Source organism: Pinus tabuliformis, chromosome 1_2 (assembly GCF_031772625.1).
Source record: "Pinus tabuliformis cultivar Carrire ecotype Pingquan chromosome 1_2, CPIR1, whole genome shotgun sequence".
Taxonomy (NCBI): Eukaryota; Viridiplantae; Streptophyta; class Pinopsida; order Pinales; family Pinaceae; genus Pinus; species Pinus tabuliformis.
In genome coordinates, this window is record NC_142298.1 from 253335700 (window position 1) to 253354173 (window position 18474).

The 18474-nt window shown below is 38.6% G+C and overlaps 1 protein-coding gene across 1 annotated transcript in view; it reads left to right on the forward strand.

Moving 5' to 3' along the window:
- The first annotated feature begins 602 nt into the window (after positions 1-602).
- LOC149205324 (uncharacterized) overlaps positions 603-18474 on the forward strand; it is a 52134-nt gene continuing 34262 nt past the window's right edge. The window contains exons 1-2 of the mRNA XM_089394999.1: positions 603-680; positions 4129-4196. Of these exons, the coding sequence (XP_089251125.1) occupies positions 663-680; positions 4129-4196 (86 nt within the window). The 5' untranslated portion in view covers positions 603-662. The remainder of the gene's footprint in view (positions 681-4128; positions 4197-18474) is intronic.

The window sequence follows — 18474 nt, forward strand, 5'->3', positions numbered from 1 at the left end:
TAAGGAGATGTAAGCAGTTTAAAGTCGACCATTCTTAAAAATGGTGAAGCCACCCATGACTCGTTTTTATTTCATCATAAAAATACTTGAAGGGATTTTGTCAGTCCACGTTAAGAAATATATGTTAACATTCTCATCAAAAGATTATCAAGTCACTAAGTATAATACCATATACACAGACCAATCTTCTAGCATCAATAGATCTATACTCAAGCCCCACGGGCAACTATAAATTTAAAACGTGATTGCAAGAACTGAGAACATACTGGTAAATCCAAATTTGTAAGAGCAGATTTTAAAATTAATAAATATTCCTTCAAAATCGAAGCCCTAAGAAAAATAAAACTACGGAACAATAAACTGCAGCTGCCAAAAACTATTATTCAATTTTGACTGGTAATCAAAGTTTCACAAAAAGACCTTGTAATCAACAACCACATAGAAAAGCTACAGAGCATCCCTTAGAAATGATGCTGATCACAAAGCCCAAATAGGTTTAATTTCATGACTTTTAAATTGGCAGCAGCTGCCTCTGCCCTTCCATTGATACAGCTAGAAGGATGGATTTCTCACCCAATCCAACAGAGTTTTAGCTTTTGCATTCTCATCGTACTTGACCCTGCAGCTGAATTTTCTTTCCTTGTAATGTGCTGAACAAAAGAATGACCGTGTCTCCACAGGTGCCCAACATAGACTTCCGATCATCTTCACCTTTATGATTTATCATATCTTGGCACTTCAGTGCAATTTCTAGATTTATAATTTATGGTTCAAATCTTGATAAAATATTATTTCTAATTTAAGGGGATATTGTGACGTGAATGAAATATACCACTGTGCGTAGTGACCACTTCTCTAGGGTTATGAATGATTAAGATGCACTCTAGTATTAGATGTAGACTGCTAAAGCTTCATTCTGTAATGCCTTGATAATTTGAATTTCATTAAATTGTCTACTGCAAATCAGATCAGACAAGTTAGTTTTATCACAGATATTATGTATATCATGTGACATGAGTAGATCAAACAAGTTAGTTTATCACAGATATGTATATCACGAGTAATTAAGCAAATTCAGAATTATCCTCCCTGAAAGTATCACAAGTCATTAAATTATAGTTGACAGTAACAATTCCACCAACAGAAAACAGAAACTACGGCAATTCGTAACTAGTCTCCCGGCAAATATGTTAGGCTTCTGCATATATGCTGACAAATTTTTAATTCTATAGCCAAGGAGAGTCCAAATCGATTCTTGGTTAGAATACAATTAGCATCAGCCTTAAAATGTAATAACAAAAAAAGTAGATTCTATGCTCAAGGACAATTACTTTAACAGGTTGGCAAAGGCTTTTGGAAACGTTCATCCACAGCTATCTACATATTCAACTGATATTGTACATATCATGATATTGAATAACAATGAAACCCTTATCCTTGTGCGTGTAAACTCTCTTTGGCAACATGCCCAGCAGTCTCTAGCAAAGTCCAGTATCAGATTATATCTTAATCCCTGAAAGGGGTAATGCAAAATCAATTATTGTAAATCAACATTTTTTTTTAATGCATTGTTGCAATAACCTATGGATCTCGTCGTAATTCCATATCTACAAAGCTATGTTGCCAGGAAACGTGGGTGCGGGGACGGGGACGGGGACGGGGACGACATTTTTGGAAACACGGTGCATGGGTTCGTCGGGTAGTATAATAATATTATATTTTAATAATTATATTTTATAAATTATAAATTTATAATTAATAATATATATGAAATTTGAATTTGTATATTTTTTCAACTTTAAACAAGAAAACTTTGAGAATGCTGTGAGAAATTGACAGATTTTGATACTTAATTTAGCCATTGTCCAAAATAGCCCTTCGCCATTTAACAGCATCCGCTGATTACAGCTTATGGCTAGTCTCAATCCTACTTTCTATTTGACCGAAAATGTCTGGACCTGTATGTGTGCATTTACAGTTTATAATTTGATGGTTATTTGACTCAGGAATGAATGTTTCATTCCAAATTGATTTACAAGAATTTGCAGGCTCAAATTACAGAGTAAGAGGTCTCTTTTCCAGTTCTGGTTTCGATGCCATATATTCTATGTTCTCGACATAAGTGACATATTTAGCTTTTAAATTGTGTTGTTACAATTGAATGTCCATCTGTATAGAGAAGGGAATTATTTATTATATGTTTTGCCAGCTCAATGTTACATGTCGATGGAAAACATTACAATTAAACTTGCTAATATGCTCCAAGGAGCCTTACAAATTAGATGGTGGCTACATTCCGTTCCACAAAGCTCATCGTTGGAACAGAGAACATGGGACTACAGGCCTGGATTTTTGGTTTTAAGTAATCACGCACACCTATGGCATTAGGGATATTGCAGTAGTGACTGCTAGTGGGCAATTGCGATCCACTTACAATGAAAGTGTAATGCAGCTTAATGTAGTTGAGCCCCTGTGGGTGTTCACTGTTCAAATGTGTAATATAAATTATAATGCACCTATATTTTTCACACGCGGGTCTTGTGAAACTTTTTCATGGAATAATAAAATTGAAAACGAAAACTCGTAAATACCACTGTCGTTGAAGCTGCTCTGTCCACTGCTGCTGAAGCTACCCACTGCCCACTGCTGCTGAAGCTGCCCACTGCCGCCGGAAATGGTAAACGGGGACTGCTCAAGCCTCAACCAAATGGAAAAAACTTAAAAGTTAAATGAAATTAGTAATCAGTGATCACGGTGTTTGTTCTTCTGGTATGTCGCGGTGCTTTGCCGCCAAGAATAATCACGTATCACGGTATCAGTCTATCAAATATTTGCTTGTGTAAAGAGTTAAAGTCTTAAAGATTTACGGTTTTTTAAGTTTTTTACCTTTGTTATAAGTTATTTTTTAAATTTCAATAAAAAAAATTATTTGAAAATTAAATTTTTAATATAGTTTTCTTTATGAAGAACTCGAAGAACCCAAAGAACCCAACCTGAAGAACCCAAAGAACCCAACCTGAAGAACCCGAAGAACCCAAAGAACCCAACCCGAAGAACCCAAAGAACCCAACCCGAAGAACCCAAAGAACCCAACCCGAAGAACCCGAAGAACCCAACCCGAAGAACCCGAAGAACCCAAGAACCCAAGCACCCGAAGAACCCAAGAACCCATTAAAGGAAAAGAACCCAAAAATTTTTTTCGAAGAACCCGGTTCTTCTGGGTTCGTCTGGGAAGAACCCGTACCCGAATCCGGTACTTGGGTGCGGGAACCCGGGACGGGTTCGAGAACCCCACCCCCGGGTGCGGGTACCCGTGCAACACAGATATGAAGTGCAAAACATGTTTATGTCAGAGGAATTAGGGATGAACTTTGCACATAGAACTTGCACAAAATTACATAGGTTGAGGTGCAAGTCATGGATGACAATGAATGATTTTTGCATGGCTTTTGGTGCATACTTAGGTGTAGGTTTAGGTGTTCAACTAGGATGAATGTGCACTTCAACATGCTTTTCTGGGTGACACCTTTTAGTGCCCTAATTCTATGTTTTTCCTGTGACTGAAATTCTCTCGAAACTAGAAACAACAATTCAATAGCTTTGCTCCACTTGCAATAAATTTGTAGTCCTAGATTCAAATCATAATAGCAATGTTTTGCAAGCTGAAATTGTTCTTGAACGAGGCTCTAATAGCACTTGTAAAGAATAAATCCCGATTGTGCACAACAATCGATATATTAGAGTGAAATATTTAAAATGTAGATGAGAAATGAATGATGTTTAAATGAAAAGTACAATGCCACATGCATATAAATACGTAGCTATGGGTAATTATTAATTTTCATATCATTAGACTACATATAGTGAAACAATATATCTAATATTAAATGCATTGTTCTAACCTGCCTAACCTACATTATGACATTTATGTTCTCGTGTTGAACATGCTAGTATTTGAGCACCATCTTATCTAGATGCATGAAATTTACATGCTTAATGAAACCTTCTCATGAATAATATTGCATTTTCTAGAACTTGTATTACTATTTTAGAATGGGCAAAAATTCGTTGTTCAATATCATCTTGTATTCCAAATCTAATTCCAATGATTTTATTTCACTTGTGTAGAGTGCATACAGTCAACAACGATTTGTGCGAGAGGTCACCATACAATACAATCTTTGCAATGAACCATGGTATGTGGTATATTAAGAATGTGATCTGCTGTGTGTTATGATTTCGCTTCATTGCATGTTGCATTTATGTCATCTTATTTATCTTTGTTGTATTTAGTGTAACTTTTCAAGTATTAAGATTGGAATAATCTGCAGTGATGCTAGGTTTGGCGGCTGAATTCAACAATTTTAGTAGGAAATCACTCTTATTTTTGCAGGGAATTGATATCAATATTGTTCAAGATGAACATGGTTAGGCTACTAAATGATGGAATGTCGACATGCCATTAAACATTGACAAACCTTTGAATCTTTATAAAGTGGAGAATGGTAAATATATAGGTGAAGGATCATCGCTTAAGATCAATGATAATTAATATACAGAACCTTTCAGCTGTCGACCATGTGAACATGTTGCAAGACTTGCACACAAGGTTGTTAGCGAATGTAGAATTCATTTAGTGTGCCATCCTATTTCTCCTTTATGCCGCTGGATATAATTATCATTTTCTAATGTAAAGAGCAAGTTATATGTTTAAATCCACAAGATCACCATGACAGGCCTAATATTGTTTTAATTTTAAGGTGGTCTTCGATTTACAATATTCAACATCACAACTATTTGCTGATAAAAGGGCAGCCTTTATGATATGTTTCAAGTTATGTTACTTGGAATAGGGGAAATTGATACAAGGTTCCCAAATGGTAGGATTTGAAAGTGTTTTTTTTTTAAAACATCATTAATCGGGAAAGAGATAGCTATATTGGGACACTATTAATGCTTAATTATTTATTTTGTTGTTAATGAATTAATTGATTGTTTAATATATATATATATATATGAATGTATGTACGTATGTATTCTTACAAATACAGCGTTGTATATTCCATATTATGAGGAATATTCATATGGGAATTGACCTTGGTGTTGAAAATGTACCAAGGAGGTGTTTCCCTAGGCTTTTCTCATTTTGGCCTAGGGAGACACATAAATCACCTTTTGTCTAAGTGATATAATGAGTTTATTTATATCGAGGGGGCTAATTTACTTTTTATGTGGAGATGTACTAGGTACTTTATTATTAAAGTCACATGTGATTTAAAAGTTACCTTATGTGAAAAAGTACTAAGTACACTTTATTTTATTAAAGTGACTTTATAAGGAAAAAGTGACCATGGTACTAAAACATTAAAAATACTAGGAAGTCTTTTTAAAAGAAGGGGACCAGATGAAGAGGGGTCAAGTAAGGGACTCATCTCAACCCTTGATCTAATGGTTTGAGATTAAGTCTCAACCATTAGATCTTAGGGATAGGGTTTCCATCTTATGGAAAGACGAAAGGGAGAAAAAAGGAGAAAAGCTCATTTATTATCTCATGAGAAGATTGAGAGAAGAGGGAGCAACTGAAGGGGGGTGGGGAGGAGATTGCTACACTTGGGAAGTGAAATCGAATTTTGGGAGAGACTACTAGTTTTAGCTACAACTTAGAAACACTGGCACGAATTTCTAGTACGTTCCAGCGGTCAAGTCGATTTTGCAGCGGAGTCTTTGCCTGAGTTTGTAGCTAAATTTTCGTTGTGGTTAATCTTCACTGAGGCCAAGTTTTGAGGGAAAGTTTTGGATGAGTTTAAGCCTAAGATTCAACCAAACTTATGGCCTAGATTTTTGGGTGAAGGACTTCAGATTGAGGCCGAAATTTTTTGGAGAGAAGACCTGAATAGACGTTGAAAATTTTGCTATGAGAAGATCTAAAAAAGGGCTGAAATTTTGTGTGTAATTAGACTTAGAACCAACCACAGTTAACGTAGTTATTGGAGGCTAATTCAACACAGTTTTAGGAGGATTCTAGTCTGTGTTTAAGGTTCAAATCTTTAAGGGAATAGTAACTATCTTCAGGCATTGAGTTTGTGGTTTTGGCATAGAGATTAAGAAGGTGTTTGGAACAGAAAATCAGTCTGAGCTAAGGACTATGTGGAGGCTTCACTCACTTGTATTTTCACTGTGTCAACAACTACTTACAAAAGGGAGATAAGTGTACCTTTCTATGTTGTAAATTTTTCCTTAAAAAAGAAAAAGAAAATAGTCTCCTTCCAACACTCGTTTTCCCCAAGCATAGGGGTTTTTCCAGAGTCAAATTGACCTAAAATTAGTGTCAAAATATTGTGTGCTTGCTATTTTATCTAATGTGTTAGGTTTGCGAAAAAAATAGAATAGCTCATTTGTTTTATGTAAGTGCAATTATCAGTCTCATGTTTCATGATGGATTTGGGCATTAAACCATGCAAAGCATAAAACTGGGTTGGGCTACAAGTTAGACTCAAATTTCTACATGGTATTAGAGCCAAAGAGGGGTCAGACCAGAGATTCTTGTCACAGCTGATACAAAGATCAACAAGGTCAAACTTCTGCTAACAGTGAACAAAACTGATAAAACTTTGCCAGAAACCCAAAGACTTTAGAAGGTTCCTAGTTCACAAATTTGCTCCATTTGTTGGTTGGAAGGTCACGGCAATAGGGTTTTAGGGTAGAGGACAGATTGGCAGGGGCTGATAATTTTGGCCCTTGGAAGGAGAGAAAGAGGATGTGTGAGCTATGGCACAGGAGGACGAACCACTTGCACCATGGAGCTTTCAAGATGTTGAGGGAGATGGTTATAGGTTTGCCTGACTTCAACACAAAGAATCATGATGCATGTAGGGGGTGGACTTTGGGAAAGTACACCAAGTTACCTTTCGTGAGCAATGACAACAGAGTTGCAGGTATCCTTGACTTAGTACACTTTGATGTTTGTGCTCCTACGTTTCATGTATCATTGACTGAATGTGAGTACTATGTGACCTTCATTGATTATCACTGCAGGAAGACTTGGATTTTCTTTTTGAAGACCAAGGATGAGGCCTTCAAGAGGTTCTGAGAGTTTAAGGCTCTTGTAGAGAACCAAACGGGGAGGAAGATCAAGGTGTTAAGATCAGATAATGGGGGCGAATATACCTCCATGTAGATGAAGGATTTTTGTAGGAGTGCTGACATCAAGAGGGAGTTTATAGTGCCTTATAAGCCCCAACAGAATGGGGTGGCAGAGAGGAAGAACAAGGCCATATTGGGTGCAGTTAGAGCGATGTTGCATGATTAGAGTTTAAATTTCTTCTTGTGGGCTGAGGCGTGTAACGTTGCAGTATATTTGCAGAACGTGAGCCCACATAGAGTCTTTGGGAGCAAGACTCTCGAGGAGGTGTTTACAGACAAGAAGCCGGAAGTTGGGCACATCAGGATTTTTGGGTTCATTACCTATTCACACATCCCTAAGGACAAGAGGTGAAGTTGGAACCCATTGCAAAGAAGGGTATCCTAGTGGGTTATAGCGAGACCAATAGAGCCTATTGCATATAAATTCCTTCACAGAGGAAAGTTGTCCAAAGGTGGGATGTGAGATTTGAGGAGGAGAGCGCTTTGAGGAGGTCTTGGGAGGTTGATCATGTAGAGCAACATGCTCCTCAACAGGGGGCCACACCACAGGTTTCAGGAGCATTAGGTGGTCCATCAGGATTAGGAGTATCATCTACTTCAGTGGTCACAAGGTCTCAGACTCCAGTATCATAGAGTGTAAGATTTTCAGGTGCATGATCTCAGAGTCTAGGATCTCCATTGGTTATACTAGAGTCTTCCTTGTCAGGAGGAGTGGCACCAATTGAGGATTTTCCCATACCATTATAGGAGGCTACTACAGGGAAGAGGAAGCCAAGATGGATTTGGGAGATCCTGAAGGAGGCTCAAGGGGTTGTAGGGAAACCCAAGTGGTCAGTGAGGGAGAGCAGATCAACAGAGAGGTTGGATGGCTTTGTGGTAGATGTTGTGGAGACAGAGCCAGCTAGTTTTGAGGGGGCCACCAGTCAGCAAATCTGGAGGGATGCCATGGTGGAGTATGCGTCCATCATGAAGAATGATGTCTGGGAGGTAATGTCATCTCCTGATGGGAAGCGAGTAGTGACTTCTAGGCAGTGTTTTAAAAACCAGTCAGTCTGAACCGGTAACCAGTCAAACCGACCGGTTAGCAGGGCCACCAGGTCAAACTGGTTTAAAAACTCAGTTTACCTCCCCACTTTGCTTTTTTTGCCCTAACTGGTCCTAACTGGCCGGTTTAGGACTGAACCAACTGGTTTGTGGTCAAACTAGCCAGTTAGTTGCCACGGCCGCGGAGGACCCACACAACGATTTCTTCAAGGTGCTTAGGGTGTTTTGGAGGGAAAGTAAGGGTTCTTTCCCTCCAAAAACACCCTCTCCAAGCCTTTAAAAGGCCCTTCTCCCTCTCATTTGTTTCACACATCTCATTTGGAGTATTTGTGAGTTTGCTTGGGAGCTTGGAGAGTGTTGAGTTTTTGCTGGAGTAGTCATCTTGGAGGCTTGGAGTTGGAGTTGGAGCTATTTTGGAGATAGTTTGGAGCTGTCAGTGGAGTTGGCATCTTCAAGAGGAGGCTAAGGAAGCTAGTTTGCATTTCCAGGTAAGAATTTTCACTTGAAAATTCCTCATCTGACTGCTGCCCATGTATTAATTTTTTTTTATGTGTTATAAACTTCCAACTTCTGTCATCTATGCTATCAAATATCTAGTTCTATGCTATCAAATTTTGTAGGCTGCATGTGCATTTGTTTTCCTAAATTTAGCTTTGGTTTTCCATGTTTCTTAGTTGCATTTTTTTTAAATGGCATATTTCTTTGCAAATTGTAATTATTTCAAGCAAACATGGCTCCAAGAAAGGACAATGCATGGGCTCATTGTGATGTGATTGATGGACAAATGATATGCAATTTATGCCATAAATCTATTGGAGGTGGGGGTATTCTTCGATTGAAACAAAACTTGGCTGGGGTAAGAGGCCAAGTAAAGCCATGTGATGTACCAAATGTAGTGTTAGGTCCTATTAGGACAGAATACCTTTCCAAGCTTGAAAAGTTTCATGAGGATAAGGTTAGGGAGAAGGCCATCCAAGATGACATTGCAAGGAAGAGGGAATTATTAGAAGCCATGAAAGAGAGTGGGTATGATGATTATGAGATTCAAGACTCCTCTTCTATCCCTTCCACCAATGACCCCTTTCACTATGTTCATCCTTCTTTTGGCCAACTATCAAAAGGAACAAAGAGAACAAACATCCAAAGTTATTTCTCATCTTCTGCCAACATTGCCTCTTCTAATCCCACTTCCTCCCAACCAAGTCGTCAACCCACTTTGGATCAACATTGGAAAAAACAATGCAAAGAAACTTCTCATCAATACATTGCTAGATGGTGGTATGATTCAGATATCCCATTTAATGCTGCTCGCTCACCTTATTACCAAGCTATGTGGGACTCTGTTATAGCTGTAGGAAAGGGCTTCAAAGGCCCTAGTATGCATGACTTGAGGGGAGCTCTTTTGCAAAAAGAGATTTCTTCCATTGATGAGTATTTGGCTGAGTATAAAGATTCATGGCTCAAAACAGGTTGTTCCATCATGTTAGATGGATGGACCAATGGAAAGAACCGCACTATCATTAATTTCCTTATTTCTTGCCCTCAAGGAACCATGTTTTTGAGATCAGTTGATGCATCTGATAAGGTGAAGGATGCAACCCTTCTATTTGAGCTTTTGGATGACATTATTCAGGAAGTTGGGGAGCAGAATGTTGTGTAGGTCATCACCGATAATGCCTCAAACTATGTTCTTGCTGGAAAGATGCTTGAGTCCAAATATAGGACCATATTTTGGACTCCATGTGCTGCACATTGCATAGACCTCATGCTTGAGGACATAGGCAAAGTGGAGTGGGTAAAAAACACTGTAGAGCATGCCAAGTGCATTACAAAATACATTTACAACCACTCATGGGTATTGAACCTAATGAGGAAAAACACTGGGGGCAAAGAGCTTGTTAGGCCTGCAATTACGACATTTGCAACTCACTTCCGCACGTTGCAATGTCTCAATGGTCAACATAAAAACTTGCAGAAAATGTTTTCTTTTGATGAATGCACTGAATCTTGGTGTGCTCGTAGATAAGATGGCAAAGACACCAAAAAGAAAGTGTTTGACAATTATTTTTGGAAAAGGTCTGTAGAGCTTGTGAAAATTACCGAGACCCTTGTTAAGGTGCTATGGATGGTGGATGGGGAAAAATTGGCCATGGGCTACATTTATGAGGCTATGGATTAGGCAAAGGAGCAGATACAGGCAACTTACAAGGACATGTTAGCTAAATATGGCCGTATATGGGAGATCATTGGTAACAGATGGAACAATCAACTCCATCGTCCTATACATGTAGCTGGGTATTTTTTGAACCCAAAGTATCATTATAAAGCTCGGCTAGGAGATCTACAGGATGGGGAGGTCAGAGCTGGATTGATTGATTGCTTGGAGCGCATGGTCCCTAGCCATGCAGACTAGTTGGAAATACATAGACAACTAACTGTTTTTAGTATGGCAAGTGGTACCTTTGGCAAAAACTTGGCAAAGATGGCAAGAGATGTGGATCTAGGTAAGCAATTCCAATTTCCAATTTTATTTTATTTTTTTTTTTTTATTTTTTTTTATCTTTCAAGTTAAAATTGTTTACAAATTTACAATTCAAATTATCTATAAAGCCTTGTAATTTGTAAAGTAATGAAATGAACTAAGTTACTAATTAATGTCTTTTTCTTTGTAGCACATTGGTGGGAGTCATTTGGCGGCTAGTGTCCTCAGCCAAACTTGCAGTGCTTCAGGTTGTGAGCGCAATTGGTCTGTTTTTGAGCGCATACACACGAAGAAGAGAAACCATTTGGAACAAAAACGGTTAAATGATCTTGTCTTCGTGCAATACAACCTTCGATTAAGGAGGAACCAAATGATGAACAAAACACCTGATCTAGATCCCATTGTGTTGGACGATATTGATCCAACATCAGAATGGGTGGAGGAGACTGAAGATCCTGTGTTTGATGTTGATTTTGATATTGACATGGCATTAGCGGGGGATGAAGCAGAGTTGGTGGCAGCATCAGAACTAGGATCAGTAGCGGCAATAAGGAAAGGCAAGGAACCAATGGAAGGCACTAGTCGTGCAGGTCGGCAAACGCGTGCTTCCATTAGGTCCACTACTTTTGTTAGTGGTGGCATTGCTACTGAAGTTGCAGATCAGGCTGAGGCATCCTCAGACTCTGAACCAGATGATGTCTATGTAGCTCCCTATGATGATCCTGTGTCTAGTAGTGGTGATGAACTTGATGATTGATCATGTGTACACTGTAGACTTGTAGTAGGCCAATGGCCTCATAGTTTGCAACATTGTTTTTGGACTCTATAGGGCATTTAGCGCCTCATTGCTTATGTATTTTACTATTTTGTCGATGATATGTATTGCACTCGGTGCCATTTTGATATATTCACCTTTACATGGTATATAAATGAACAAACCTTGTATCTTTTGTCTCTATTGGCTTGGAATAATGGTTTTAAATCTTAAAAATAGTTTTGTTTCATTAAAAATTAATTATTTAATGTATTTTTCTAAAACCGGTTCATTTAGACCTGATCAGTCCTGGTTCGAAACCTGGTTCATTAGGTGGACCAGTCCGGTCACCGGTTCCGGTTTTTAAAACATTGCTTCTAGGTGGCTCTACAAGATCAAACATGCTGCAAATGGCAGTGTGGAGAAGTTTAAAGCTTGTCTTTTGGCGCAGTGGTTCTCACATATAGAGGGATTTGACTAAGAGGAGACCTTTGCACTAGTTGCTCGTTACACTTCCATTAGAGCAATCATATCTATAAGAACTAGATGGGTTGGAGGATTCACCAGATGGATGTGAAGACCACCTTTCTCAATGGTGTTATACAGGAGGAGGTGTACATTGAGCAACCACAGGGCTTTGAGGTGCATGGGAGGGAGTCTCATGTGTGTAGGCTTAAGAAAGCCTTATATGGACTAAAGTAGGTGTCGAGGGCATGGTACAAGAGGATAGATGCCTACTTGCAGCAAATGGGTTTCCAAAAGAGTGATGTTGATCCAGACCTATATTTTATTATGGTTGGTTCTATACGTGGATGATTTGTTTATTACAAGAGAGGACAGACTCATCTAGCACTGCAAGAGAGATCTTGCTTCAGAGTTTGATATGATCGTTATCGAGTTGATGCATTACTTTCTGGGGTTGGAGGTTTGGCAAGCGGATGGGCAAATCTTTATTGGCCAGGGCAGGTATGCAGGTGATATCTTGTGGAGATCTCGTATGGAGGGTTGCAGGCCTATGGCTACTCGTATGATCACCAACTGGAAGAAGCTACATGCTTTAGATTCTGAGTTGGTGAACCACACTTTGTATCGTCGGCTGATCGATTCTTTGATGTATTTGGTCAACACCAGGGCAAATATCTGTTTCGCAGTCAATACGTTGAGTCAGTGTATGATGGAGCCTAGGAGAGTGCACTGGGTGGTTGCGAAACATATGTTGAGGTACCTACAAGGCACAATGGATTACAGTTTGGACTATGTCAGGTGTGATGGAGTCAGATTGATTGGTTGCACAAACTCAAATTGCGCTAGTAGTGATAGGGATAGGAAGAGTACTTCCAGGTATTGTTTCTTGTTGGGCTCAACAATTATGTCATGGTTTAGCAGGTGACAAAGGTCATTGACATTGAGCCATATCAAGTAGGTTGCGAGGTATTGTGGCTTCACAAGATGCTATTTGCCTTATTTGGTCAGAGGCTGAGACGAACTATGATATAGTGATAATCATAGTTGTATTAAACTCTTTGAGAATCTAGTATTTCATGACCGATAAAAGTACATAGAGATCAGATACCACTTCATTAGAGTTTGGGTTTAGAGGGGAGTTGTGAAGCTTGAGTATATATCCACTGACGAATAGGTAGCAGAAATTCACACCAAGTCATTGCCAAGGGGCAAGCATGTATTCTTCAGAGACAGGATAGGAGTAGTGAGAAACCTCTTCCTCAGTGAGAGGGAGTGTTGCAAATGTACCAAGGAGGTGTTTCCCTAGGTCTTTCTCCTTTTGGCCTAGGGAGACACATAAATCAACTTTTGTCTAAGTGATATTATGAGTTTATTAATATCAAGGGGGCTAACGTACTTTTTATGTAAAGATGTACTAGGTACTTTATTATTAAAGTCACATGTGATTTAAAAGTTACTTTATGTGAAAAAATACTAAGTGCACTTTATTTTGCTAAAGTGACTTTATAAGGAAAAAGTTACCATGGTACTATAACATTAAAATTACTAGGAAGTCTTTTTAAAAGAAGGGGACCACATGAGGAGGGGTCAAATAGGGGACTCATCTCAACCCTTGATCTAATGGTTTGAGATTATATCTCAACCATTAGATCTTAGGGATAGGGTTTCCATGTTATGGAGAAGACAAAAAGGAGGGAAAAGGAGAAAAACTCATTTATTATCTCATGGGAAGATTAAGAGAAGAGGGAGCAGCTGAAGGAGGATTCAACGCAATTTTTGGAGGATTCTAGTCTGTGTTTAAGGCTGGAATCTCTAGGGGAATAACAACTATCTTTAGGCACTGGGTTCATGGTTTTGGCATAGAGATTAAGAAGTTGTTTGTAACAGAAAATAAGTCTGAGCCAAGCACTGTGTGGAGGCTTCACCCACTTGTATTCTCAGTGCTCACTATGTCAATAGCTACTTAAAAAGGGAGATAAGTGTACCTTTCTTTGTTGTAAATTTTTCCTTAAAAAAGAAAAATAAAATAGCCTCCTTCCAGCACTGGTTTTTCCCATGTAGTGGGGTTTTTCGAGGGTCAAATTGACCAAAAAATATTTTGTGTGCTTGCTATTTTATCTAATGTGTTAACTGTGCGAAAAAGGAAGAGTAGAATAGCTCATTTATTTTATTTAAATGCAATTATCAGTCTCATGTTTCATGATGGGTTTGGGCATTAAACCATGCAAAACATAAAACTAGGTTGGGCTACAATTTAGACTTATATTTCTACACTTGGGTGGGTAGGATTTCATTCCTTCCTCCCAACCACTTGGCATAACCCCAATTGACCTATTGTTATCTTCTATTGTTAAAAGTGAAATTATCATTACAAATTAGCACAACTTGACTGTCTACTCAAGAGATAGAGAATAGTGTTTCAAACTAGTACAAAAACTATTGCAACTTGATTGTGTAGCTAAGCAACAAAGAAGAGTATTATAGACTAGCTTTGAAACTAGCACTTCTTAACTATTTAGTTGAGAAATAGAGAAGATACATGGTCACTGAGTACTATGATTGTCTTATTTGGATCCCCTTTTCCTTTTCCATTTCCAATATCTATCCACTCGTTTATGTTGTCATATGGTGTTATTAGAATATATAGTTCTTTTCAGGAGTCAAGGGCTCAAGATGCGCAAGACTACAACATAAAATATACTTCTTTAGTTGTGTGTAAATTATTTGATTCATGAAGGCACTTTAAGGCCCTAAAGGGGTTTAATATCAACAAGGTTTAGTCCTTCACTCCCCTCCATCAAGGGGAACTTGAATAGGCACCCCTGCTATTAGATACCCCATTTTCTCCTTCATTGTTACTTGTGGATGCTTTGAATGTGGCTTTTTGGATGGTTTAAACATTTTTTTCCTTGTCACTTGCCATTCTCTAAGTTTACTCTTGTGGCCATTGGCTTAAAAGAGAGAGGAGAACACAAATTGGTTTTTGGGAGGTGTCTTACCTATCGACATAATTTTCACTTGAAAGCCTTGTTTTAGTAGTCTCTTAGTTAGGTAAAGTAAGATCAACCCATTTTATGAGAATCTTGTGAGGTAAAACACCACTAAGGTCTAGCTCCATGCGTATGCATACAAACATAGGTGATAAAACCATGAGCAACATGATTTACATCCATTTTAGTAAATTGACTCAAAAAGTTTCCATTAGCTGCAAGAAAGTAGTGATATGGAGCTTGGGTGAAATTCTAGGACGAGGGTTAAAAGGAGAAGATTACTCTTGTAACACAGGGTCCTTAGTCGAACATTTTTTAACTATTCTCTATTGCTTTGAAAATTACAATGAAGAAGCCCTTGGGGTAGCGGAGGAGCCCATAGCTAGTAGTCTAGTTTTGGCCTAACCACCCATGAAGCTTTGTTGTGGATGGCCAAAGTCCATTTAAACGATAGATGATGGTATCTCTTCACTACAATATTCCATTATCATAGACCATTGTATAGTTTGCTTTCAACACTGGAATTTCTTTTGGGTTCTGCACTATGTAGGTAGTACATGGGAGTGTCTTTTCTTTGAAGGAGTAGAACAACTAGTCTTCACTGCATGCTTGAAGCAGTGAGGTTGGAAGGAGGGTACACTAGGTGCCTAGGGCTCCAATAAGGATCAAGACCAGCTGCATGGTATATTCCTTCTTGATGCCATAATCCATGAGAGACCATCTAGGAGTTGTCTTCCTTCATAGATAAGATGGGATAATTTTTTATGATGTCCAACAGATGACCACTAAAGTAGGTCAATGGGACTACTAGTTGCAATGGTGTTAGTACAAAATAAGAGTGCCAATATGGTTCCTATATAAATCAATATAAGGAAGTAAAGTATGGATCTAAGCCTAAGTCACCTGACATGGGGATTCGGGACACATAGGATTCGAGATTCGTGGTGTCGGATTCGGACACGCTGACCCCCCGGAACAGGACACGTTATATATTATTTTATTAAATATATATATATATATATTTAAAAAATATACATATATATTTAAAAAATATACATATATATTAAAAATTAGATATTATCATATTTCTTACACAAATTTTAATTAATGATACAAATTTATTGATTTCAAACATAGATCTTCATCTATAGCTATTAGCATGCATAGTACATACAAAATTCAAATAAATGTCAGTGGTACTGGTCACATAAATGATAAATCTATTAAAAATTAAATCATGATTCATAATTCATAACTGAAAGACAACTTACAACTACAAGATAGTAAGATAAACACACTGACAACTGTAGTTTTCTCATTAAGTCATCAAATCAAAATGTGTTACATAGGTAGTGTTGGTGCAATGCCAATGGCAAATAGAAATAGAAAATATAAAACAACTATAGGTATACAAGCCTCAAGGCATCAATCAGCATCATAATCAGCATCATTGTCCCCATCATCATGGTCCCCACTGCTCTCCTCTACATCCTCCTACTTCGCTGTATCCATAGTCGCCTCTGCATCTGCTGGTATGGAGGTTGACCCCTCTAAGTCATCAAATCTAACAGGCTCTAGCACTGGATCATTGAGATCCATGTTGGTCAATGCCAACTCAACATTGGTGTCCAGAACCATATCATCAGGAACAGTGTTACTTGGGAGCGGGAGCGAAAGCGGGGAGCGGGAGCGAAAACGGGAGCGGGAGCGACATATTTAGAAGCTCTTGGTTTGGTGCTCTTGATTAAATATGAGTTCCATACCCTAATATATGACAAAATTCAATGGAAACATTGCAATCCCCCAATCCTAAAATCCTGAAAAACTGATAAGTCTGCTGGATTTTGAATGACATCTAAAATTCTACTTTCTCCATATGAAATCCAATGAGGCCGGAACCACTCTCAAACATCCTGATTCATTTCATGGTAATGTTGAAAATTTAAGTAAAAGGATGAAAATGAAGATTAAGGAGAATGTCACTTTTACTTTAAGAATTTAACATTACCATGAATAGCATATCAATACTAGGGCCTAGACTTGATCATGAAGCTGCCAAAATGCTTTACTCCTTGCTCCAACAACACAAATCACTTTCCAACAGCACAAATCACTTGCCAAATGACAATTTTAATGAGCAAACACGCCCTTTTCATTCCCGCGCTGAGCTTAGCGAGTCCAGGAAACCGGACACGTGTCCTAAAATCGCGACACGCCCTCAGACACGACGTGTCATGTGATTTGGACAAGAATCCAGACCAAATCGTGTCGGATTCGCCGGATCCGGGATTCGCAGGGGGTTTAGGACGAATCCGGTGACTTAGATCTAAGCTAAAGCTTGAAAAAACAAACTTTGAAAGTGAAAAGATGCTTTGGGAGAGACATGTACAATGGGAAAGGATTTAAGATTTGGAATACAAGTAATGTAGCAAACATATTAGGCCCCTTTAAATCTATCTCTGCTAATATTAGAGGATGAATGGGGGAAACTCAAGATTGAAGGTTGTTTGGGGGGCAACTAGAAGAGGGTGTGGATTTTACATTGTGCAGCTACTTAGAAGAGGTTGCTCGTTTTTGAGGCCTAGACAGTCTTGTTTGACAACTAGTATGGGATTTGGATTGCGATGTTGTTGAGGTTCATGGGTAGTAGGGATGGTCACTTGGGTTTGTAGCGATCTGGTGTTTGAAGCAAGGCTACTATCAATCCATTGCTCGGTGCCCCTAGTAGATGGGAGCACCATAAAAAGGGAAGTAATCCTTTGAGTGCAGTATGATCTAGGAGTATGCTTGTATTAGATGAGACAACTTTGATTAGGGTATGGAAAGAAACTAGAGAGTGCTTGTGGCTTCCTAAATAGACAATGGAATTGCTCTTTATTCTTGTAATAGATGGGATTGTGAATGGTGAAGTGCTCTTCTTTCATGACCTCTAGAAGGTGTCATGATGGCAAACCTTGTTTGTTTAGTCAATATGGCGATCTACCTCCACTCGAAGTCTATGTGAACCCCCTTTGAACTAGCCTAGGAGAATATGGAGAGTGCGCACCCAATGATAGTATTTACGAAGGTCATATATTGAGTCTATCCCTTGGCTTCATGGAATGCTTAGTATAAAAAGCCATTTTTGGATGTTATTGTCTTGTGGTTTTTTCCAAGTGAAATCTACCTATAAATATTGTCTTAGATGATATTATTCAACTCTTGCCTAAGAGGTAAGAGGTGGCTAGGTGCATCCAAGGAGTATTTGCAAACCAACATCAAGCACTGGCCTTGAGGGTTAGCTAAGGTAATGGACTTTGATGAATAGGCGGCCAAGTATGTATATTGGTCATGCCCTTCACCAACTTAGTGAAGCGATGGGTGTAATGTGGAACTAAGATGAGGTTGAACAATCTCAATTTGGAGAGGGCGGACACCAAGTTTTGTAAGAATTATGGGTTGAGGAAAAATTATTTGCATTTGATGGTGTCAAAGGAGAAGGGTTTGCACTCTTGTTTGAGGCCTAATTTGATTCTAGGAATTGAGCCCCTCGATCTTATAAACCATAAAGAACCGTGTTTGGTTAAGGGTTATTATTGTTGAAAAGTGTAACTAGG